The sequence below is a fragment of the Eptesicus fuscus genome, chromosome 21, assembly GCF_027574615.1.
Source record: "Eptesicus fuscus isolate TK198812 chromosome 21, DD_ASM_mEF_20220401, whole genome shotgun sequence".
Lineage (NCBI taxonomy): Eukaryota > Metazoa > Chordata > Mammalia > Chiroptera > Vespertilionidae > Eptesicus > Eptesicus fuscus.
The window spans coordinates 41,068,113-41,093,113 of record NC_072493.1 but is presented as its reverse complement, the minus strand read 5'-3'; the positions used below and the strand labels follow the sequence as shown (position 1 = coordinate 41,093,113).

Sequence of the window (25,001 nt, the reverse complement as noted above, 5' to 3'; positions counted from 1 at the left end):
ATTCATTGAACTTGGATAAATATAAGATCATAAAACATTAAAATCAGCAAGGATTCTTGGATCAGAAAGATGACTCCCAAGGCTATCCGGTTGTATACTTATAACCTAGTCCACAGATATAGATAACAATATTTGTAGATAAGGATAGATAGTATATCTAGATAGGGGTATAGATAAGGAGACATGTGGACAGATTTACATATTACAGTGGATTGAATGGTGACTCCCACCAGCCCCCAAATATATCCCATGTTCTAACCCAATCCCTGGAACCTGCAATTGTGATCTCACTTGGAAACAAGATCTTTGAAATATAATTAAGGATGTCAGGTGAGGTCACCCTGGAGATTCAATTGGGCTCTAAATCCAATGACAAGTCATTAGGAGACAGAAGAGAAGACAGACCAGGCGGCCACGTAAAGCTGAGGGAGCGTCTGGAGCCAAGAGCCCCGAGAAACTGGAAGCAGCAGGCAAGTCCTCGCCTCGGGCCCGTGGGGGAGACTCCGGCCCCAGGATTAGGCCAGAACACATCTCTGCCGTTTTAGGCATCCGGCTTGTGGGGATTGTTCCGGCAAGGCCCGCAGACTAACACTAACGTGGGCACAGATCTGAATCTAGACACTGACGAGGCCACACTGCACAGACACAGACAGACAAGGACACAGCTGTGCACGTGGCCGCAGCTGCAGACAGGCCGCAGCGGGCTGTGCAGACACAGATGTAGATGTATAGACACAGTGTCGCTGTGGCCGGTGACACGGAGACAGTGCAGATCCTGAGGAAACCCTGAGGAATGGGGCCGACCCGGACACCACTGCCGAAGACTGAGCGCGAGGCGGCCCAGGGACTCCTGCGGTGCCGCAGCGGTGACACCCCAGCACCTGGTGCCTGGGACCCTGGCGGCCGCACAGCTGATCGCCCTCCGCGGGCCGGAGGACTCACAGCACGCCTCTCATGGGAAATGAACGGGATTGGCCAACTGGGACTCACACCTCTCCTTCAGGACACTCAAACCCGCGTCCACATTCCCAAAATGCCGACTTGTTTTACCGAGGGGAGCCTGCCACAGAGCCGCCTGAAACGCCAAGAGGATTAGGACTGTGATCCCCTCATTTCTGCCCCTGGGGAGGCAACCAAGGACAAAGTCCTCAGCAGATCCCACCCTCCATCCCGTGTCATCGGCCCGGAGACAATCCTCAGGGCTCCGTCTCCCAGGGAAGGGGTGGGTCCTGGAGAGCTCAGACTAGAAACCAGGAGTCTCTCCAGAGGGCCCAGGCCAGGCAGGGCAGCCTGCATGGGACTGAGCATTACCCTCCCATGGAGGAGAGGGAGGGAGGGGGAATCCCTCTGGTCTTCCTTGGTGGTGGGTGTCTGCCTCGTGGTGTGCTGTCAGAACCAAAGTTGGGCCCGCTGTGAAAGGGGTCTACCCTGGACTGAGGCCGGGGGCGGGGCTGCGAGGCTGAGGGCGGGGCTGCGAGAGGTCTGGGCAGGCCGGCATCCAGCAGCCTCAGTAAGCACCTGCTGGCATCCGCAGAGAACAAGTTTCCTCCAGCTTCCGCTGACCCAGCCTTGCTGGCCCCCTTCACGTTGTCTCCCTGTGTGTACAATGTTTCTGGCGGGGCTTCTCCATCTCAGGCAGCGCAGCTCTCCCTCCAGAGCCCATGACAGGTGGACACAGGGCTGGTCAGCTCGAGCCCCGCTGGGCAGCTCCAGGGAAATGGAGGAGGGGCTGGGACTCTTGCGGCGTCCCCGCCCCTCCGTATTCCCTATGAGGTAGGTGGTCACCCTAATTTTAGCAGCTCTGGTGGCTCTACCATCCGAGACAAGCTGACTTACAATAATGACTTTATTTTAACATATTTAATTACAGACATAAAATAGCTGGGGAAGCCCCAGCCTAGCTCCTCCCTGGGGCTGCCAGGAGGGGGTGCAGGCGAGGCCTCCCTGATGACCCTCCTTCAAGGGTCTTCCTAAGGCGGGGCCCTATTGCTTTAGCAGGGGAGGGGCCATGCAAACGAGGGGGGCGGGGAAGCCTCTGGGCCCCGCCCCTCGCCACAGCTGGCCTCCCTCCCAAATGCCCGGGACAGCGCCCCAACCCAGCCTCTCTCCACCTCCTCCTCCTCCTGTGTCCAGGGAGCAGACTCTCTGGCAGACCCCCGACCCCCTCTGCAAACCTAAAGGGGAATAAATACAAACTTTACAAAGTAAAAGGGGGTCCAATGAGCCGCCCGCGGGGCGGGCCGCGGCGGGCCTCACATCATCCCCAGCTGCAGCAGCGTGCTGGCGTAGGCCATGGGCTTGACGTCGGGATGAGGCTGTGAACCAGACACACGGGACAGACAGACAGAGATGGGCAGCTGTAGGGCCTTCGCTGAACACCAGATGTGGGCACCCACCCGTCCCCCCAGTTGTTATGCAGTCTCCCCACTCCCCGGCCTCTCAGCCACTTCCTGCCCAGGCAGAGCGGGGCCAGGGGTGACTCACCACGGCTGTGAACTGGTGGAACTGGGGCCGCAGGTCGGAGCCCCGGAGGTGGATGTAGGAGGCTTTGTTCCCCATCTGGTCACTGTGGGGACAGGGGCAGAGTGGCCAGTTGGGCTGGGCGGGGCTGAGGGATAGAGAAGGGCCGGGCAGCAAGGAAAGAGAGGGAGCAAGAGGCAGGGGGACAGAGAGAAAAGCCGGGTGGCTGAATGGCAGAAAGGCCGAGAGAAAAACGGGAGATGGAGGGAGAGTCATGGCTGACACTGAGAGAGACAGATGTTGAGTCAAGGTCACAAAGGTCAGACAGGTGTGGGAAAGAGAGGAATCAGACGGAAGAGGGGTCTCAAGGGAGGAGCGGGGGGGGGGGGGGGGGGAAGATGAGGATGAGACATGAGGGGCGGGGGGGAGCGGTGCAGCTGCAGCCCCAGGGAGGCAGGACTCCTGCCAAGTCCTAGGTTCTAACCTGACCAGGCCTGGCTCTCCGCCCCAGCAGACACAGGGGACAGAGGCACTGGAATTAGCCTGGTCCTGAACACGGGCAACTCAGCAGGACAGTGGCCTGGTTTTCAACCACAAAGTGGCAAGGGACAGGGACTGCCAAGGCAAGGAGACAGGAAAGGTGGCCCCCATTTGGGTCCTGCTTGGGAGAGACTGTATGAGGCGGGGGAACGGACTCTGGCTGGGGTCGGTGACCTTCGTCAAGGCCTGACAGTGGTACATAGGTGATGCACAGAAAGGTGCTCTCAGAGAGGGAAAGTAGGGGAGGGTGAGGACAAGGGAAATAGATCAACCAAGGGACTTGTGTGCTTGCATATGAGCCTAACCAATGATCACGGACAACAGGGGGAGGGGGGCTTGCGTGTGGGGGGGATTAGGAGGGGAACGGGGGGAGGGGGTTGATGACAAATATGTGATACCTTAATCAATAAAGTAATTAAAAAAAAAAGAAAAGAAAAAAAGAAAGGTGCTCTCAGAAACACTGGGGTATCAATGGGTGGAAGAGATGCCTGGGGTCTGCGGTGGGGCGGGGTGGGGCGGGGAGCACTGGAGAGGGACGGGAGCTGGTACTGGTGAACCTGGGTGATGGGTATGTGGGCGTTCATTATACGATTTTATCTACTCCTATATATCTTTAGAATCTTCTACCATAAAAAGCAAAAGCCCAGGGCTGGGGGGAGGCCGGGTGTGTGGGGTGGTGAGGACGCACCAGTAGTTGGGGGCAGAGAACACGGTGACGCAGCGGCCGCCGTGCGCCACCTCGTAGCCCTCGGCCTTGACCTCGTGGCTGCGGATGATGTAGTCCAGGTGGTTCTCCTCCAGGAAGGCCTTGGTGACATCGGGCCCAAACTGGCAGCTCACGCCCCGCTTGCTGACCGAGCGCCCGTTCTGGGGATACAGGGAGCTTAGTGTGCCGGCCCGCCTGCCAAGCCCCTGCCCACACCCGCCGTCCGTGGCCCTGGGCAGACTGACCTGTGGCTGCGGGTCTGACCAGAGCAGGTCGCACATGGGACCTGGAGGGGAGGCAGAGGGGAAGGTCAGGGACCGGCCGGCCTGCCTGGGTGGGTGCTCAGACCACCTTCAGCCCACCCCACGGCACAGCCTGTGCCCTCTGACACTGCCCGTGTGTGTGTGTGTGTGTGTGTGTTTTTGCTCCCATGCGAATCCTCAGCTGTCTGTCCCAGTCACTTGAACGGAAGCCCCTGCACCACTCCAGAGGCCAGCGCTGACTCATGAAGAAATCAGTGACTGAAGAGTGCCCGGGGCCCAGGACACGAATGCTCCCTGGCCAGCAGGGGAGGGAGGTGCACTGACCCACATGGCGGTTAAGGAAGCTGAGGCTCGGTCTTGCTGTCCTCGCAAGGACAGGGCCCTGGTCGCAGCAGCTCCGATCTGAGCCCAGGCATGGACACCCCGAGGCCCCGGGAGGGAAGGGGCTGTCACCCGGCCCGCCCAGTCACCTGAATCTGGGGGCTGCCGATTCCGTTCGATCTTCCGGATATCGTCCAGGGTGACGCCGTCCTCACTGAACAAGCCCCCGTGCATGATCTAGGGTTTAGGGTGGGGACAGCTGTGTGAGGGGAGGCGCCAGACGTATCCCAACCCCCCATCCCTTCGACTTCTTGGCCGGCACATCTGCCCACGCGTGGCTCTATGGGAGGCGGGTAGGGAAGAGGCCCCGTGGGTACCGGCTGCCGTTCTCACCAGCACTTTGCCGTTGATGCACTGGGCCAGAGGGAGCCACTCAAACACCTCACTGAAGAGCTCATACATCTGTGCTGTGTACTTGGCCTTCACCTCGCCCTCGAAGCCATAGATCTGGTTCATGTTGTCCGTTTCGTGGTTGCCTGGCCCACAGCGGGACGGAGAGAAACCTCAGCCTCCGCCCACCCCGGAGCCCTCAGACTCAGGCCAGGGGCCCAGGGAGGCTTGCGTGGCGGCTCCAAGCCAATGGCGTCCACGCCTCAGCTCCTTGGCCCGCAAAGACACTGATGAGGTGTAGACATGCTCTCGGCCTCTCTTCTGGAGGGGCACCCGGGCTGAGCACGCATGGGCATGTGGTCACGAAGCCTGGGCTGTAGGAACTGCCATGGGAGTGGCTGGTGGCTGCTCTTTCTGTCCGTCTTCCCTGTCTGCCAGGGGCAGCCACCGGCCTCCAGGCGCTCCTGCCAAAACCACTGCTCCCCAACCCCCGGGGCCAACGCCACATCTTGCTCCCACCCTTGGTCTGTTCACCACACAGAGGCCCAAGGGACCCTGTTAACACCCAAGTCAGCCCCTGACCCTCCTCTGCTCCAAGCCCTCCCGTGACCCAACTCCTCCTCAAGGCCCACAGAGCTCCATGTGTGCAAGGCCATGTGCAGTGCACACCTGCCGACCTGACAGGGCAGCCCCCCACGAACGAACACACACACACACACACACACACACACACACACACACACACACAGCTGCAACTGGTCTCGCTGCCTCCCGGTGCGGCACTGGAAGCTCACAGAGGAGAAAGCCAGGCCCCACCAGCGCCCCGCCGACCCCAGCTCCTGTGGCCTCCGGCTCACCTCGAAGCAGGTGGAAGTGGTCTGGGTACAGGAGCTTAAAGCCAAAAAGGGTGAGGATCACTTCTACGGAGAAGGAGCCTCGGTCCACAAAGTCGCCGTTAAATATCTGCCCTGCTAAGGAAAACAGGGGGGGCGGGAGGGGGCACTCCTTCCCTAGTCTCTCCACACCCACGGCTCCTGTCAGCACCTGTCTAGGAACAAGGATGTCAGCGGGGCCTGGGGGGGTCTGGCTTTTGTCTCTCTCCTCGCTGTGTGGCTCTGGTGCAGCAGTCTGGCCTCTCTGAGCCTTAGTAGGATGTACTGAGGTCCCCAACCGCAACTGTTTCTCAGGGAAACAGATGGTGGAGGGGCAGCAGACACTAGGTGCTCAGCCTGCTTCAGCTCCCCCAAATACAGGCCCAAGCCCCAGGGGAAATGGGACACGGACCCTCTTACCCGACACTGCTCAGGCCTGGTGGACCTAACAGTGGCCGTTTATCAGGCAATTAGCATAAATGACATGTAAATACTTAGAGCACTGACTGTGGGCCCCTTAGCACTTCACATATATTAACTCCTCGACTCCTCAGTGACCCCATGAGGCAGGCCCTATCATCAGCCCCATGTTGCAATGAGGAAGCTGAGGCACCCACAGGTGAAGTTAACTGCTGTGGTCCCACAGCTGCGAAGTAGCAAAGCCGAGGGCACCCAGTGTGGGCAGTGCCAGATGCTGTATATGCTCTTGTAGCAGCCCTATCTCTAATCTATAATAATAAAAGTGTGATATGCTAATTAGACTGGACAGCCGGATGAAGCCGGGACTGCGAGGGCCGAGCCTCTTGCACGAATTTCGTGCATCGGGCCTCTAGTTCAAAATAAAGAGAAGCTGGGGCCCAGAGAGACTGCGCCACCTGCCCTGGTCACACAGCATGTGGGACGGCCTGGCTGTGTCCACCCACACCCCGGTGCCGAGTAAGTGCTCAGGCTTCTTCTCTGCTGGGGGCTCCTCCCAAATCCAGGCTGGGGGGAGAGGGGTTTGCTCTTCTGAGAAGGATACATAGGGGTTGGTGTCTGAGGGTAAACCGTTGAGTTCAAATATGTTGAGGAGGTCATAGAACTGGCCATGGGTGTCCCCGCACACTGTAATCTTCTCTGTCTGGAAGAAAAGAGGCCACCGGAGAGGGAGGGGCCCAGAGAGAGATGTGGGGAGGGGGCAGAAGGGAGGGGAGAGGCAAGAGGTCATGGCAGACCAAGAAGAACCATGCAAAGACACAGGCAGAGGACACAGACATGAAGAGGGTGGGACAGAGACCGAGAGGCCAGGAGACGAGGGACATCCAGGAGACAGACACGGGGTGGAAGGAGAGGGAAGGCAGACCAAGCCAGGTGGGCCTGTGAGTTTCTGAGCTCCATGGCCCCTCCCCAGCCAGGGAGCCCCACCTGGCCCACCCACACCGCCCCCCAGCGCGCACCTCTTTAAGCGTGGTCTCCACGAGCGTGCTCAGCTTGGAAAGGACCTCTTTGACCTGTACCAGGATCTGGAAGGCAGGGCAGGCTGTGAGTGGGATGGCCGGAGGGCCTGCCTGCCTGCCCCCTGGCCCCCAGAGGGCCTGGACTCATTAGATTCAACCTGCTGGGCTGAGGGGGAGGGAGAGGAATGGGCAGGGGTAGGCCCAGACAAGTGGGTGCTTGCTGGGGCCAGAAGTATCCCCCAAACTGTGACCCAAGTGACCTCTACGGCATTTCAACATTTCACATGAAAATTGACAGTCTTGGTTTCTCTTAAAATAATCAGCATCATGAAACACATGGATGAGCCCTAACCGGTTTGGCTCAGTGGATAGAGCGTCGGCCTGCAGACTGAAGGGTCCCAGGTTTGATTCCAGTCAAGGGCACATGCCCGGGTTGCAGGCTCCATCCTCAGTAGGGGGAGTGCAGGAGGCTCTGATCTATGGTTCTCTCTCATCATTGATGTTTCTCTCTCTCTCTCTCTCTCTCTCTCTCTCTCTCTCTCTCTCTCTCCCCCCCCCCCCACCCCTTCCTCTCTGAAATCAATAAAAATATATTTTTTTTAAAAAAGGAAAAAGAAGTGAAAACACATGGATGAATCCAGATGTGGAACATTTTATAAAACAACTGGCCTGGACACGTCTAATGTCAGTGTCACTTCAGAGCCTCCCCAAAAGGCAGGTCATATACAATAGGCAGTCCTTCAATGGATTCTGGATTTTTAAAAAAAAATAGCTAAAAAGGATGTTTGGGGGAACACTGGGGACATTTAAATATTTGTCTAGAAATGTAGGTAACATCTTTAGTAATTGAGATGACCTTGACATGTCCTGTATATTTGACAATGTTTCCAGACTTTACTGCCGGTCTGTGGACTGTCTGCCATAGTCAGCAGCACCGTATCAATGCTAGTTCCTAAGGTGGGACAACTAAGCTGGCCATGCAGGAGGGTGTCCTGTTTCTGGGAGAGACAGCTTATGACGCAATGTATCCTCAAATGGTTCAGAATAAAAAAACAAAAAGTTAACTATTGGTGAATATACGTGAAGGGTACATGGATGTTAACTGTACTGTTCTTTTGATTCCTCTGTAGGTTTGACAATTTTCAAAATAAAAAGTTGTGGAAAAATGTAAGTGTTAAAAGTAGGTGTCCGGCCCTAGCCAGTTTGGCTCAGTAGATAGAGCATCAGCCTGTGGACTGAAGGGTTCCAGGTTCAATTCTTGTCAAGGGCACATGCGCGGGGTTGCGGGCTTGATCCCCACTAGGGGGCGTGCAGGAGGCAGCCAGTCAATGATTCTCTCTAATCATTGATGTTTCTATCTCTCGCTCCCTCTCCCTTCCTCTCTGAAATCAATAAAAATATATATATTTTAAAAAGTAGATGTCCACTCTGGTCAGAACATATCCTATATAATAAAAGCCCAGCGACCGAATGGTGAAACGACCAGTCGCTGTGCTGCGCACTGACCACCAGGGGGCAGATGCTCAACGCAGGAGCTGCCCCTTAGTGGTCAGTGTGCTCCCACAGTGCGAGCGCTGCTTGGTTGACCGGCTGCTCCCGCTGTGAACCTCTGGCCAATGAGCAGAAACCCAGGCTGATTGTTGCCTCCTTGCCTCAGGCTCCTCCTCCTCGCTCCCTGCCACCTCCTCCAGACGCCTGCAGGCCGTACAACACCACAGCCAGGCTTACAGAGCTGACCCCGGAGGCTGGGAGGCCAGAGCTGACCCCGGAGGCTGGGAGGCGGGTTGGTGGCTGCCAACTCTCAGTGCTATTGTCCCTGGGCCCAGCCCCAACCAAGTCCCCTGGAGAGGTGAGTGCTCGGAACAGCTGCTCAGAGGCAGGTCCACAGCTGCTCGGCTGACCAGGATGAGCGGTGCTCCCACAGTGGGCTGATCCCCACAGGCCACGCCCTCCACCAGTGCACAAATCCCGTACACCAGGCCTCTAGTAAAATTATAAAAGACTGTCACTCTCACCCTAATAATAAAAACAAGCCAAAATCCCAACAAAATTAAAAAAACAAAACACACACACACAAAAACATCCAAGAGTGGAAGATGCAAAGAAACCAAAATCAATCCAGTTGTAGACAGTGCCAGGCCCTTCCTTGGGAGAGAAGACATGACCGCTTTCATCTGGTCTCTTCCAGGAGGGCAAGTCGGCCACGGCTGGGGGAGGGAGCAGAAGTCCATGCCTGGCGTGGGCTGGTGTGACAGCTGAGAGCCCCAGCCCCACAACACCTCTGCCCTCACCCACCAACTCCCTCACTGGCTGTCAAAGGAGGTGAGGTGCAGGGCAGAATGGTGGGGGGACACACTTCCGGAGGCACAAAAGTGGGGGGCGAGACTGGAAACAGAGAACTCCCCAGCAACCCAAACCTCTGGCAGTGCGCCTGGAAATCAGCGCTCAGAGTTCCAAAGCTGGAGACTTTACGACATGAAGACATCGCTCGCTGGCATCCCAAGCCCTGCTGAAGGGAGTCTCTGAACCATTTAAAGCCGGTGGTGAACTCAGTCCAACCACAGCTGCCCGACCGCAGGTGAGTCTGACAGCCCTCACACTAGCTGCCTGGCAGAAGGAAGTCCTGCCGTTTTCTGCCGAGACGTTTGATCTCAGTCTCTTCTACACAGAATGTCTGGCACACAATAGAAAGCTGGCATGTGAAGAACAGACAGCAGAAGCAGACCCAGAGATGACCCAGATGGTGGAATTACCAGATAGAGACTTTAAAATAACTCTGATGAATGTGTTGAAGGGTCTAGTGGAAAAGGGAGACAACATGCATGAACATATGGGGCAGAGAGATGGAAACTATTAAAAAGAACTGAATGGAAATGCTAAAAATAAAAAACATAACAATATCAGAAATAGAGAATTGGCAATGCCCAGCACACCCCCAGCTCAGCAAGTGTTCAGCTACTGTTGCCACCTTCTCTCTGTGGCTGTTCCAGCAGCCAGCACTGTGACGCCACCGGGGCTCACAGCCTTGTGCCGCGCCTAACAGATGCGTTACCTGGTAGGCGCATTTCCGGTGCAATTTCTTCTGGTCCTTGTACCACTGCATGAGCTCCTTCATGAAGGTAATTGTCACCTTGCCGTCCTCGAGCTTGGGCCCGCTGTACTCATCCTCGATAGCTAATGTGTGAATGAAGGAATGGGTCAGTGGCCAGTCACTGTGAGGGTGGGACGGGGGCCTGGCTCCCAGGCATGGGGCAGACACAGCTCTGGACGCTCAGGTTAAGGTGTGAAGGAGTGAGAGGGGGTTCCACTCCCCAGCAGGTCCCCTCACGGCCTGCTCCTCCCATTTGGGTCAGCTCAGAGGCCCTCCCCCTGACCTCCCTGCCCGCTGTGCCTCTCTCTCCTCTGCCTATTTGATTTTATAGCACTTAACACTATTAGTTCATTTGTTGACTAATCATCTCTCTCCCCACTAGAACACCAGCTCCACGAGGGCAGTGTCTAGAACAGTGTCTGGCACATAGCCGGTGCTCAGCAATTAGCTGTGCATGAATGAGTGAATTATCTGAGTGCCCAGAAGACCTAGAGACAAACCAGACACAGGAGGCCCGGGAGGGGTGGGCAGGGGCAGGAGGTGCTCATCTCCCAAACTGGGAACTCAAATCCCACACCCGGACTCTGGATTCCCCAGGAAGGCAGGTAGGGAAGCAACAGACAGCAGCCTGGGGACAGGGACCGGAGGCCACCCCTGAGCCCCAGCTCACCCCCCCCCCCCCCCCCCGCCCACTGTGCACAGGGAATGGAGAGGCCACGCAAGGATGTGGAATGTTCTGGACTGGGTGTGGCTGAAACCTGGGCCCGACTCACTCATGCTCTCGATGTCCAGCGAGTCCACCACGGAGCGTTTGTGCTCGTCGCCCGCGATGGCCCGCTCGAAGGCCTTCTGCTTCACGATCTTGTTGCACTCCTGGTATTTCATTTTGGCATCTTTGTCGTGGGGCTTCACCTTTACCACCTGGGCAGGCAGGGGGTAGAGGAGGGAAATAAGGGAGAGGGAGGGAGGATGAAGGGAAGAAGGATGGGGAAGGATGGGAGAGGAAGGGAGTAAGGGAGGAGGCATCAAGGCTCAGACCGAGGAGGGGGCAGACAGCAGTCAGGAGGTGGGGACGCCACAGCTGCCCCTGGTCTGCCCGGCCTTGGGCTCCGTGAATGATGAAGCCAGACCACCCAGGCCGTCATGCGCTAGTGGGGCAGCCCTGGACACCTCTCACCTCCAGGCCTAGGCTTCTGCATCCCCAAACTAGACCACACAGGGCTGCTGTGAAGGGTAAACACAGTAACCCACACAGGGCCCATGACCACTGGGTGACCCCGATTCCCTGAACCTCAGTCTCTTCATCTACAGAACGAAGGCGAGAACAGGCTCCACCTGCCAAGGGCATGAGGAAGGACACATGCACAGCCAGCACGGAGTGGCATCCGTTCCTGGCGGGACCTTGGGCTGCTGGGGAGATGCAGGACAAATGAGTTCTCTGTTTCCTCTTCTGAAGGGAAGTGAGCCACAGACCCAGGTTACCTGGGTTCAAATCCCAGCTCCACCAATCATCAGTGGAGCAATCTCGGACAAGTGAGTGTGCCTCTGTGGCTCAGTTTCCTCTCTAAGATGGAGTGGTAGGTACCTGCCTCCGAGGGCGGCTGTGAAGACTAAATGAATGAACGCTGTGCAGTGTGTGCAGCTGCGCCAGGCCACAGTCAACCCTGCGTAACCATCGGCGGCTCCTTATGGCCCCTTTCCCAGGCCGCTGTGCTGGTTAAACCAGCTCATGTGTAAAAAGGGCTTTGGGACGCATAAGTTCTCAGCAAAGAGCCCGTCCCCTCCTTTCTCTCCACCGGCTTCCTCCAAACTCAGAAGCACGGAGGGCTGGATTCTGATCCCTGCTCTGCCACTCGCTTGCTGTGTGACCTTGGGCAAGTGACTCCCCTCCTCTGAGCCTCAGATAGTATGTGTTACTGTCACTGTTATCCGTGGCCCCACAACTCCTGTGCGGGGTGAGGAGGGGCGGAGAGGGTGGTGATGCCCCCTAGAAGGCCTGGCAGAGTGAGTCAGACGCCTGTGCGGGGCTCCCTCACTAACCCGAGGGTCAGTGCGGCCCATCCACGCGGGAATGGCTGTGCAGACCAGGCGTGTGGCAGAAAGCTGGCTGCGGCCGGCGATGGCTTCCTCCCTGTCTGGACAGGCTCAGGCTAGGGCACCCCGCCAGGCGGCTCCACCTGGGGCATGGGTGCGGTGCAAGGCTTGGGAGGGAGGCAGAACCAGCCATCCCCAGGAGTCCTTCGCGGCAGGGAGACGTTATGAGTCCACACCCCGGGATAAAGTCCAAACCACCACCTGGCCTGGCTCATGAGAACCGCTTTGTTAGCCCAGCACTGCCCAGCCAGGCCGACCTCCAAGTCCCACACGCACCAGCTCCTCTCACCCAGGTCCTGTACGGGCTGCCCCAGCCCAGAACACCTATTCCCTCCCACCTCTAAGTCCTCTCCTCCTCCTCCTCCTCCTCCTCCAGGTCTCCCCTTCCCCTGTCACTCGGCTGGGTCAGGCACCCCTCTGGGCTCCCACAAGCCCCTGGACGGTGGCCCAGTCTGGGGTGGAGGATGGGGACAAACGCTGACAATGGGAGAGGAGCAGGAGCAGTAACAGAAGCAAAAACACGGCTAATTTTCTGACACTTTTTATGTGCCTGACACTTGTAAGCAATTAACTTGCTCATTTTATTCTCAAAGTGGCTCTATGTGGTGTTATCACAATCCCATTGGATGGATGAGGAAACGGAGGCCCAGAGAGGTGTTACCGACCCAAGAAGCCAGGATTCCGCTCCCTTCCTGTGTAGGCTCCTGACTTGTACCACACACGCTGAGACATTTCCCTCCCTGACCAATGCCACCGTCCCCACAGCGCCCTGCACGCCCTCCAGGAGGCAGTGTGGGGAAGTGGCCACGAGCGCCCTCTCTGGGGCCAGGCCTTCCCGGGCAGGCAGCCCCACCTCAGGCCTCCCTCAGCTTCTAGAAAGTGGGGAGGGTGCCAGCAGCCCTTCGGAGGGTGGTGTGAGAATTAACATCAGGCCCATCACAGGGCCTAGCAGTGAGCCAGGGCTCATGCCAGGGACTGCGGCTGCTGCTATTACTCGCTCCCTGGAAGGAGGGGGGACCCTGTCAGGCATCTGGGGAGGAAGGCCAGTGATTCAGACCAGAGGGACGGGGCGGGCTCTTCAGGAGGCGAGGCCGGTTAGATCAGAACTTAAGACTGCATTTTTCTTTAAAAAGTGGTACCTGGATCGTCAGAATGCCAGCCTCCTGACTGTGATGTTTATGTAGTTATGTCACTGGGGAACCTGGGAGAAGGGAATCTATTACTTCCTATAACACTCTCAAAATAAAAAGATGTTTTCAGAAAGTGGTACTGCAGCTGGGACTGCTCACAGGCAATTATGCTGGAATCGATGAAATGACAGCACAGCTTGGCAATCCCTAGAAGCCAGGGGCTGCATGTGTTTGGGAACTGGGAAGTCTCTGGGTTTCATAAAGTTGACACAGTGCTCCCGCTGTTATCTGACACCCCAGCAGGTCTGAGTGGCACCTGGTCATCACACTCCCAAACCTCTAGTCACATCACGTGGGAGCAATCACGACCATGAACGGCCTCTCATTAGTTCAGGTCAGATTTTGCCACCAAATGAGTTGCTCAAATTGACTGGAAAAACTGGTTTTCAGAATGGCCTGGGTTTGGAACTGAGGGTGAGAGACTACAGACCAGCAGCAGGAGCCAGGCCCAAGGCAAGTGCTCCCACCCTCAGGGGACCTACATGACAACACTGATGGACATTATGATTATCGATAATGACACGATAATGCACAGCCCAGAGGGCGGAGGGAAGCCAGGTTTCTTGGGCAGGCACTCCACTGCGACAGTCTTCAGTATGACACGTGGGTTTTCAGCCCATAGGTGGAGACCCTCTAGTGAATTAATTCAGCCAACACTCCTCTGAGAAGGGGAGGGGAGGGGAGGGGAGGGGAAGGGAAGGGAGGAGAGGGGAGGGGAGGAAGGCCATTGAGGGCAAGCTGAGGGCAAGCACTGCGCCAGGAAACGTGCCCACGGCGAACACCAGTGGTCAGGAGCCTGACTCTGGCAGCAGACTATCAGCTCCTGGCTGGGGGTCTTGGGGGAGTGACCTCTCTCGGGCCTCAGTTTCCTCACTGTAAGGCAGGACAACAGGCCCCAAAGCACAGGGTTGCTATGAAGACCACGGGAGTTATTAGGGCATTAACCTTTTGCACTCGGATGTCGAGATTAAAATTACTCTGAATGTATCAATAATTTGAAATATAAAAAAATCCAAATAAATAAGTTTGTATGAAAAGAAACTCCCGTTTTTTATTCTACTGCTGCGCTTTGTAAAATCTGGGGTATTTAAAAAATTAAATCCCGAGTAGAATAAAGGAATCGAGAAAAAAGCAAGCGAGGGCAAAGGGTTAAGGTCCCCAGCGTGGTGAGCACGGCTCTGGGTTTTAGCGCTGACTAGCCCTGTGACTACCACAGTCCACACCTTAACACAGGCCTGCGCGGGCTTGCAAGGCAGACACACGTTTACCTGACTGCGCAGACTATGCTGTAAGAAGCCAAATGCAAACCATATTACAAACCCAAGCCAACAAACCCCAGAAAGGGGCGAGGAGGGAGTGCAGAGGATCCCCCAGACCCAGCCTGGGCCCACGTGACCTGAGCTCCACCGAGACAGGAAAGGACCCAAGAAGAGGGCCCGATGAAGGGGCAGGGAATCCTGAAGCAAGGGTCCCTGTGAGAGGATTAACTTGGAGACGAGGGAGGCTGGGTCGGAGGGTTCATCATGGATCCATGGAGAGGGGAGCTGAGTACCTGAGGCTTGGCCTTAGAATGGAGCTCCCAGGTCCCTAACACAGCGCTTCCCATGGGCCTCAAGTGTCTCCCCAACACCCCCAGGAGGAAACGCACCGAGTGCTAAGTGGGGGCAGGTCCTACCCTAATGTACTGATCTCCTTTAATCCTCACAAGGTCACTGAGGCAGCCCCCTCTCTTCTCCCCCTTTCACAGACGAGGACACTGATGCCGGAGACGAGCCCTCAAAGCTGGGCATCCTGGCCAGGGGGCCGTGCCTCCAGCTGCACCATGGCCTGCAGACTGACTCACAGTAAGAAATATGTATTTTAGTAATACACAGTAAGAAATATGTATCTATCCTAACCGGTTTGGATAGAGTGGATAGAGCATCAGCCTTCGGACTCAAGGATCCCAGGTTCGATTCCGGTTAAGGGCATGTACCTTGCTTGCTGGCACATCCCCAGTAGGGGGTGTGCAAGAGGCAGCTGATCCATGTCTCTCTCATAGATGTTTCTAACTCTTCTCCCTCTCCCTTCCTCTCCGTAAAAAATCAATAAAATATATTAAAAAAAGAAAAAATAAATACGTATTTTATATCACACCTAACACACATGTAAATTCACATAAATGAAAATTTTTTTCACAGAACCACATATACACAACGTTCTCCAAACAGTGACCTTTTTTCTTCTTTATTGTATTTGATGAAAGTGGTCTCAAACCATTACACTGACTTCACAGCCTCTAACAGTTACAAGCACAGACTCTGGGTTCAAGTCCCAGCTCTGCCACTTCTCTGCTGGGTGACCTTGGAGAAGGGGCTCCCCCTCTCTAGACCCGTTTCCTTCCTGTAAAATAAACTGAACTCATGCCTGCAAAGAGCTCACAACAGAGCTGGGCTCACAGTGAGCACGCAGACGAGGAGACTGAGGTTGCGAAAGGAAAGGCCGTCCACCGGAGGGCCCAGGTGCTGAGGCAGAACCTTGGGCTGGTTTGTTCAACCAAGGTCACATCTTGGCTCCACCTCCAAGGATGCCCAGATCTGAGAGGGGCCTGGGCACACCCTCCATGAGTCACATGTCATAAGACCGCTTTGGAGGGCAGGAGGGAGAGACTGGAGGGGGAGCAGCCCCAGGGCCTGGCCCCTCTGCCTGCACCCAGAGGCTGATGAAGCATGTCAGAATGGAGAAGGGTGACCAGCCTGCAGGCATGAGGGTGGCTGGCCACGGGTGGGCCAGACCCAGGCCCAGGCCGGCAAGGATCTCAGGCTCATGTGGGGACTCTCCAATGCTGCAGGCAGAGCCCCCACAATAAAGGCTGGGTGTGGCCCCACCTCAAGTTGGTTTGAGAAAGACTGTGAAACCTCCCCCACCACGACATCCACAAGGCCGGGGATCAAGTTCGGACGCGGTACACACAGGATGGCTGGCCCGAACCATCTCAGTCTCACGGAGAATGCAGGCTAGGGCCCAGGCGGGGCCAGAGCCATGAGAGCCCCTGCTCCTCATCCCAGGAAAAGCCTTTCTCTCCTGCAGCCCTGGGAGTGGGGAAGATCCTGAGGTCAGATCTCACTTTCAAACGCCCCCTCCAGCCCAGCTCCCACTCTAGGACTCCCCACCCTGCCCCGGAGCCCTCGAAAAGCCCTGCCCCATTCAACCCCCACTGTCCTTCTGGGTTACTCATTACTGAGCCCTCCAGCAGCAATGACCTTTACTCACACCACTTCCCAGAGCCTCACGGCCACTCCTCTGTCACCATTCCCGATGAGGGAGGACACCAGGGACAGGGGAGGACTGACTGAGGAATGGCTTGGGAGCCCAAGCTAACAAGGACTCTGTTCTGCGGTTCCTTTCCTCATCCTGCGGGTGTCACCCAGCATCCTCCTCCATTTTGCCCCTCAGTTTCTAAATTACCTGGTTCCCTGCACACCTCTGCCCCACCCTGACACAGGTGTCCCCTGGCCCGAGGCTTGGTTCAGCTTTCACTGGGCTGAAATCCACCCTTCACCGAGGCCAGCGGCCAGCAGCCAGGCCGGGCAGTCCGACCATGATCCCCCCAACTGCAGCCGGTGCCTCCTAGCCCCCCTGGCTGCCCTCCCTACGCAGCAGAAGCTGCTCAATGTGTGGAGTGAAATGAAGGAGGGTGTGTGTGTATTGAGGGCAGAAAAAGAATTCACTCCACAAATACTGGCTGAGCCACTGCAGGGCGCACTACCCCAATGAACAGAACAAATGAACCCTGACTCTCAGGAAGCTAACTCTCTGAGGCAGGGGAGACGGGCTGGCAGGCCGGGCTGCCTGAGTTCAAATCCCAGTTCTGCGATCCTTCCACCGGCTGCATGTTGGGGGGCAGGTGCCTTACCAGCCTGGGCCTCATCTGTACAATGGGGTAACCACAGTCCCCACCTCACAGAGCCACAATTCATTCAGCCAGCTGATGTGAAAGCTGCAGAAGGTGCCTGGCAGGAAGGCATGTACTCTGTGGGTCCGTCCAGCTATCATTATTACTATTATCAGAGCAATTACAGCGGGAACGGCAGGTGACTGAGGGGGTCCCGTCCCTCATCACAACACATGCCCCACTTGCTCTTCCTCTAGAGCACATCACCCCACTCTAGTTCCTCCCAGCACGTGTCCTCAGCTGCATGGATTCTGTTTACATGCTTCCAATGAAGAAAGGCTATGGCTCTCATTCAACAGAGAGAACAATAATCATGACAGCACACCGTCACAGAACACTGACCGTGTTCGAAACACTCGAAAAGCAGAAATTCAATTACTCTTCATGGCAACCCAGAGAGGTAGGCCCCACTGCGCTCCCATTTCACAGATGTGGAAAAGAAGGCACAGGGGGCCAGGTCGCTTGCCCAGGTAACCCAGAGAGTAACGGCAGAGCCGGGATATGAACCCAGGCAGTTGCTCCGGGACAAGGGCCTCATGCATTTGCTGGATGAGTAGATGCTGAGTAACTCCTGAACGGCCTTCTCCCACCTCCCCCTCCAGGCATCACATCGCACACCTTCCCCTGCCCGCCCCGTCGGCCCTCAGCATCCACCTGGCTCAGGGAGCTGGCCTGCTCCCAGAGGCCTGGCTCACCGTCTCGTAGTCGCGCAGGGCGGCTCGGAACTTGCCCAGTGCCATGTTGCTGGCGGCCCGGCGGTAGTAGCCCTTAATGTACTTCTTGTCCATCTCGATGGCCCGCGTGGCATCGGCCAGAGCGTAGCCATAGCACTCAGTGCGCAGGTAGGCCAGGCTGCGGTTGCCATAGTAGATGGCATTGCTGGGGTTCAGCTCGATGGCCTGGCTGTAGAACTTGATCGCGTTCTCGTAGTCCTTGGCTGTGGAGACAGAGGAGGAGGAGGAGGCATGAAGCAGGCCGCTGCCCGCCAGCAAGAACAGGTCCTAGACTGGGTATTGGCCCAGTCTCCTCATTCACAGAGGGGGAAGCTGAGGTCCAGAGATGAGCTCAGCAATGTCTCTTCCGCCGGCCCCCCTTTCCTGTCCCAACTGTCCCACACGAACATAGGCCTCGTCTCCTCATGACCAAATCCCCAGGACCCAAGGTCATTTCCACACACCCGCCCACCCAACCAGGAGTCCTCCAGGCCCCAGGCCAGGTGGCCCTTCTTTCAGGACTTCAGGAGGGTTGCACTGAATCCCCCCCGCCCCATGGCCCAGAGAGGACATGCTCCTGAGATATAAACCAGCAAACGTGAATATGCCCTGAGCCCCTCGATTGTCCAGCCCCTCAAACAAGGACACAAGCCCAAAGAGGGGGCCTAGAACGCAAAGTGGGGAAGGAGAAGGAAGCTACTTGGTCCTCGGTAAGAAGGGGACATATCAGCCAAGACCCCAGAAAGGGACAAACCAGACTGAAGAAGAGCATTCCTGACAAAAGGGACAGCGGGTACAAAGGCCCTGGAGGGCAGGGTGGGGGAGTGAGGCTGCTGTGGCTGGGGCAGAGGGAGCTGGGGCAGGGTGCAGATGAGGGCATGGAGGCTGCAGGACAGATCCTGAAGGCCACGGCCACAGTGGGATCTGGACATGGATGTTCCAGGTATGAGGATGTGACCGGCCAAGGGTAAAAGATCGATTTTATTTAAAATGAGCTATCGTTGCCCTAAACGGTTTGGCTCAGTGGATAGAGTGTCAGCCTGCGGACTGAAAGGTCCCAGGTTTGTTTCCGGTCAAGGGCATGTACCTTGGTTGTGGGCACATCCCCAGCAGGAGGTGTGCAGGAGGCAGCTGATCGATGTTTCTCTCCCATCGATGTTTCTAACTCTCTATCCCTCTCCCTTCCTCTCTGTGAAAAATCAATAAAATATATTTAAAAAATAAATAAAATGAGCTATGGTTGTGCCCTGCACTCTACATCTCGACCCGTGGAATCCTCACATCTCCATGGCATAAGCACCATGTGCTGCTCACTTTACAGATGAGTCATTAGGTCTTTTTCAAGGTCAAACAGCCAGTCTACATTAGCAAAGCCAGGCTCAAACCCCTCCCATGAGGCCATTCGACAGGCAGAAGACCAAGGCTTGTCAGAACTGGAGGACCATGATGTACTATGGGCCACACAGGACTCTTGGTACATGAGTCCCTTCACTGAACCCTCATAACAACCCTGAGGACAACTACATTAGCTCCATTTTCCAGATGAGGGGACTGAGGCTCATTGAGTCAAAGCCCATAATTGAGGTCACACCACAAGTGTGGGGATTCTGAGCCAGGCCAAGACCCAAATGCTCCCCCTCTCACCCTCCACACCTGGAAGCCTCTGGGGGAGCCTGGCACAGGGGCAGGAACAGATACAGGGGCAGGTGGCCTAGGCCCCATTCCTGGTTCTGACTTTTATTAGCTGGGTATCCTTGGACACCTTCAGAGAGCCCTCTTAATACCTGGCTTAAAATGGAAATTCCTGCCCTAACTCCCACTTTACTTTTCTCCCGAGTCACTGATAAACCATTAGATTTTTGTTTGTTTGTTTGTTTGCTTATAATCCATCTCCCCAATTTCAAGTTAAGCCCCAGGAGGGCAAGGGCCTTGTTTGTCTTCTTTTTGAGTCCTTGCCCTGTCTAATATACAGCACCCCTCAGTCCTGCCCTCCCTGGGCTCATAGTCCAGTGGAGACTGGGGTGGGGACAATACACAGATCCATCCCCATAATGTGATCATCGAGAGTGCTGAGGGTTGGGAAGCCAGAGGGGATATCGAGCTGAGACCCATAGGGTGAGAAAGAGTGAGCCGGGTAAAGAAGTAGAATGGAATAAGGTTCCAAACTCCACTGATTGTTCTGGAAGGAAGGGAGACAAACTAACCCAATAACCAACACTAGAGAAAGAAGAAACCAGGTCTTAGGGAGATGGCCAGGAACAATATAACAACTATTCCTTTTGCAGGCTAACATCTGGCAATCTTTTAATGCTTGATGTCCCCTCCCTCAGGAAGTCCGCCTTGGCTCCCAGGCTGGGTCAGGTACCCCTCCAGGCTTACCTATCCCAGCCCTGCACACTCCACTCTGGATTGTCACTGTTAAGTGATGAATGTGTCCCCCCAGGACTGTGAGCCCTGGTGGGCAGGCCCAGGACTTCCCAGAAACAAGCAAGGGCAGAACCCACCCTCCCTGGAATGCCAGTGCCTTCGAAGACTCCTTCCGGCTCCCTGGCGGGGTTCCAGAGGCTGACTGGCCAGCTCTCTTGTCGGGTGAGGTGTTACTTGAATGGCCGTCTGGCATGGGGCAGAAAGCCTGGTGTCTGAGAATCTGGCATCCAGCTCTGCAGATCCCAGCAATGAGACCTCAGGCAAAGAGCCTCTCCTCTCTGAGCCTCAGTTTGATGATCTGAAATGTGGAGTCACAAACAACCCTGCTCATGGGGTGGTTGGCTAAATGAACTCATGTATGAAATGTGGCTACAGCAGATACTTGAAAGAGAAGCAAGTGAATGACTAAGCGAAGGGAAGGAGAACGGAGCAGAGGAAACGGGAGGGGCCGCTACTGCACACAGCTGCCCAAAGACACCACCATATCCCGGGCCTGTTCTGTGTGTTTCATCATCAAGACAGTCCCCAGTGTAGAGAGGAGGAAGGAGATGGGCACAGAGAGGCTGTCTTCTGTCACACAGCAGGGAAGAGGAAGAAGTAAGATTTGGGGGCTGAGAGGCCCAGGGAGAGGGGAAGGGAGCTGAACAACATCAGGGACAGGGCTCTGCCAGGGCCTCTGGGATGGGCCAGAGCTCACAGAGGCGCCAGCCTTGCTGGGGGAAAGATGGGCGTGGGCGGGAATCTTCTGAATCCCTGGCGCCCCTCTCCACCCCGCAGGGGGCCAGGGCGGTCAGGGTAAAGCCTGTGGGAGCCCAGCATGTGGTGAGGAAGGAGGATATCCGGGCTCTGCTGCTCACACACTCAGACCTCGGCACGTGGTTTCACTTCTGAGCCTCAGCTTCCTCTATAAAACAGGCGGGGCTGCTCCTACCTGCCGCCCAGGGCTCCAGGGAGGGTTAACCAAAGCGGTGTACCTGGCCACCACAGGGGCTCAATTAGGGGAGCCGTAATTATTCTTTTTATTGTCATTCCAGAGGCTAGGGCTCTGCCTGCTGCTGCCTGCCACACAGAGAAGGGCCGGACCCAGGAGGGGCGTGCTCCATGCCAGCTCACCGCCAGGACCTCTGACTGCCCGCCCAACCCAGGGCTCCTGACAACTCAGATCCCAGGCCCCGAGGGGCAAGGAGCACCTCCTAATTGTTTACTATTTCCCAGAATTCTTTGCCTCAGCATCAACCCCCATACATGCTGCTCCTCCCAAGACACCCCCAGCTACAGACTGGGCTTCATCCCAGACACCCCCTGATCCCTCAGCCCCGGAGCCAGGCAGTCACCATGTTCCATCAAATCAGCCTCCTGAACGTCTCTCTAACCTATTCATTCCCATCCCTTCGGACCCATCCAACCTGGCCTGGCCTTCATCCTCTCCGGCCCAGGGTCCCGCCCCGCCAGAGGGGATTTTTAAAGCACCTGCTCAGAACGAGCCATAGCTCCCCGGAGTCCTGGGCAGAAAGCTCAGGCTCCTCCCTGCAGCCTCACCAAAACTAACTCCTCCTGCCTCTTACACTCCGGCCCCACTTCCTACCTCAGTGCCAGGCCTTTGCCATCTGTTCTCTGCCCGGAGTTCCCTCTTCCCTCTCTCCAGGCAGCCACTCTGAAACATTTCTGGAGTTAGTTCCCGTCTCTCCAGCCTGGTCAGCAGCTCTACCACCTTTCGCCTGGCCACAATTCTGGTCTCCTTTCTGGTCTCCAGGCTGACCCTTGTGTCCAAGCTTCAGAAGGCAGCTGGGGGGTCTTTTTCAAATACAAATCAGACCACGCTGCTCCTCTCTTAAAACCTTCCATGGCTCCCTACCCCTCCAGGATGCCATCCATTCTCCCTGACCGGACTTCAGGGCTCCCCCTCCCCATCTCTCACCAGTCCCACCTCCTCCCTCAGCCCATCACATTTTCCCACTCTGAATCTGTCTGTGCTCCCACTGAAGGCCAATTCTCCCCGAGGGCTCTAATTCATTCCACTCCCCACCCTCTTCCCCAGGGCTTTGTTGCTGCAATTCTCCCCCCTCTCCTATAGGATCAAGTCTCCCCCCTCTCCCATAGGATCAAGTCTCCCCTCTCTCCTATAGGATCAATTCTCCCCTCTCTCCTATAGGATCAATTCTCCTCTCTCTCCTATAGGATCAATTCTCCCCTCTCTCCTATAGGATCAATTCTCCCCTCTTTCCTATAGGATCAATTCTCTCTCACATGCACCAGACCCTACTCTCTTCCATCCTTCAAAAAAGCAGCTCCCTCCCCCACTTCTCCACTCCCCTTCAGAACCAAAATACTCAAACACTGTCAACATTTGCTGTCTCCACTTCCACACCTCCCATTCCACCTTCAGGGTCCTCCTAGTTGGCCACCACCCCCATCCTCCCCCAGAGCCTGCTCTGGTCAAGCTACCACCAACACTCCTGGAGCCAAACCCAATGGCCGATGCCCTGTGCTCACCTGGGCAGCATCTGACCCAGGGCACAGCCCCCTCCTCCTAGAAGCACTCTCTTCTCTCATCTTCCCAGACACTTTCCCCGATTTTCTTTCTACTCCGCTGACCACCCCTCCTCTGCCTCTGCCTCTTCTGTTCTGAACATGAGAATTCCTCACGGTTCCGTCTTTGGCCCCTTCTCTTCCTGGCTAACCTCATCCATCCCCAGCGTGTGCTATTCCATCCCCAGGCGGATCCTCTCCTTGGAACTCCACGCTGGCCTAGCCATCGACTCAAAGTCACCTCTTGGATGGCCGAGCAAAATCCAAACCAGTCCTTGCAATGACGTATGAAACCCTACATGACCTGGCCCCTGTCCTAACCTCACTTGTATTCAGTCTCCCCACGAACGTGCTCAAGTTCCAGGTCCACCAGTCTCCTCTCATTTCCCACCTCAGGTCTTGCACACGAGGCTCCGCCCATCGGGCGCACTCCTCCCCAATTCCGCTCAACTTCAAGGCCATCTCATTGAGGCCTTCCCGGACCACCTACTTAAGGCAGCCTCCAACTCCTCAACCCTCATCATCTTCTTCACACTGTCCCCCCCCCCCCCCCCCCCGCAAAGCACTCATCACAACTTCTAAGTATTTTGTTAATTTGTGCAGTAACTCATTGTTTGATTCTCCTGCTAAATTCAAGCTGTAGAGGGCCAGGGCTGCATCTATCTCATGGGTTGCTACCTCCCCAGAATCTAGCACAGCCCTTAGCACATAGCAGGTGTTCAACAAACATGCTGAATGAATGAATGAATGAATGAGTGCGCCCCTATCTTTCTCTTTCTCAAGATCCTGTCATACATACTATTATTCTTGGGATTCTCCCACCTCTACTCCCAGGGCCTCCCCACATCTCCTACTTCCTTGCCCTCCATTCTAATGATCTATCCCTCACTCCCACGATTCTCTACTGAGACGGTCCCCTCAAACCCCCACTTGGCGCCACCCACCCCAGGTCTCCCCACTGGGTAGCGCCATCACTACCCCGCCCCACGTCAAAACTTGATAGCGTCCTCTTCAGGTGTCACCACAGACTAGCAGCTCCCCGGGTCTCCCATTAGGTGGAACCCTCATTCCCCTCCCCCCTCCCGCCCCACACTAGGTAGCGCCCTCCTCAGTCTCCATAGTTAGCAGCATCCGCTCCGTCCGCCACTTTTAGGTATCACCTTTTCTCTCAGAAGCCCCCTCTGTCGCCCCTGGGTAGCGCCATCCCGGGCCTCCCCGGGCCTTCCCACGCCGGGTCACTTGGTAGTGCAGGGCCCGGGCGCAGGCTGCCGCTCCGCGTTGCCATGGTTCCGCGCGGGCCCCGCGCCCCTCGACCCGGGCAGCTCTCCACCCCCCTTCGCCACCCCGAGAGCGGGCGCACCTTTGAAGTAGTCGTTGGCCTGCGTCTTGAGCTCCTCTGCCCGCTTCAGCGCGCCATCAGCCGGGGGTTCGTCTTGGGGGGGCTCAGGACACTCAGCCCGCTCGCCCTCCGCCATCGCCATGCCGCAAAGCGACCCCCCACCCTGGCAACAGCCACCAGCGGCACCCGGCCTCAGCGTCGCGAAGGAGTGCCGAATTACAGCTGCCGCTGCTGCACAAGTGTCGTAAAGCGCGGGCCCCGAAGGCTCCCTTCACGCGCCTGCGCAGGTCTCTTTTGCCGTGGAGCGCGCGGAGGACAAGGTGACCACAGGGTCCTCAGACGTCGCCCTTCCTAGAATAAGCCAAAGGGGAAGGTGGAAAGGGGCGCGCGGTGGGGAAAAGGCCCGGCTTGGCCCCTGCTCCCCAAAGTGGCCACGTTCCGAGACCGGAGATTCCGGGGGCGGGAGGTGGATTTATCCGCTGTCTCCCGGGGTTGGAGGGTCACGCCGCCGGTGCGTGCGGCTCAGGCAAGGCTGCGTGCGCCAAGCCCAACGCGGAATCCGAGCTGGGAGTCTAGCCCTACTGTCAGTTACCTCTATGACCTTGAACACCTACTCCTCTCCTCTCTGGGGCTTGTTACCCCTCTCTGAAAAATGGGTGGTTTCTCAGACTAGAATCAAGTTCCAACCTTGAGGGT

At 56.5% G+C, this 25,001-nt stretch overlaps 1 protein-coding gene across 1 annotated transcript; it reads right to left on the bottom strand.

The window, feature by feature from the left end:
- Positions 1-1,828: 1,828 nt before the first annotated feature.
- On the bottom strand, positions 1,829-24,527 carry PPP5C (protein phosphatase 5 catalytic subunit). The gene is made up of 13 exons (XM_008154444.3): positions 24,327-24,527; positions 17,993-18,234; positions 10,853-11,000; positions 10,041-10,162; positions 6,989-7,054; positions 6,574-6,672; positions 5,538-5,643; positions 4,684-4,826; positions 4,440-4,527; positions 3,952-3,992; positions 3,689-3,867; positions 2,485-2,566; positions 1,829-2,315 (listed from the first exon to the last, which is right to left on the bottom strand). Exons 1-13 carry the CDS (start codon positions 24,445-24,447, stop codon positions 2,253-2,255), a joined length of 1,500 nt encoding a protein of 499 aa, XP_008152666.1. The 5' UTR covers positions 24,448-24,527; the 3' UTR covers positions 1,829-2,252.
- Positions 24,528-25,001: the final 474 nt, after the last annotated feature.

What these genes read in the sequence shown, in the direction of transcription:
- PPP5C (XM_008154444.3), bottom strand. Translation starts at nt 24,447, where the DNA reads ATGGCGATGGCGGAGGGCGAGCGGGCTGAGTGTCCTGAGCCCCCCCAA. An exon ending in GGCCAACGACTACTTCAAAG is followed by an intron (nt 18,235 to 24,326) that starts GTGCGCCCGCTC and finishes CTGTCTCCACAG; the next exon opens with CCAAGGACTACGAGAACGCG. An exon ending in TGGAGACCACGCTTAAAGAG is followed by an intron (nt 6,673 to 6,988) that starts GTGCGCGCTGGG and finishes CTTTTCTTCCAG; the next exon opens with ACAGAGAAGATTACAGTGTG.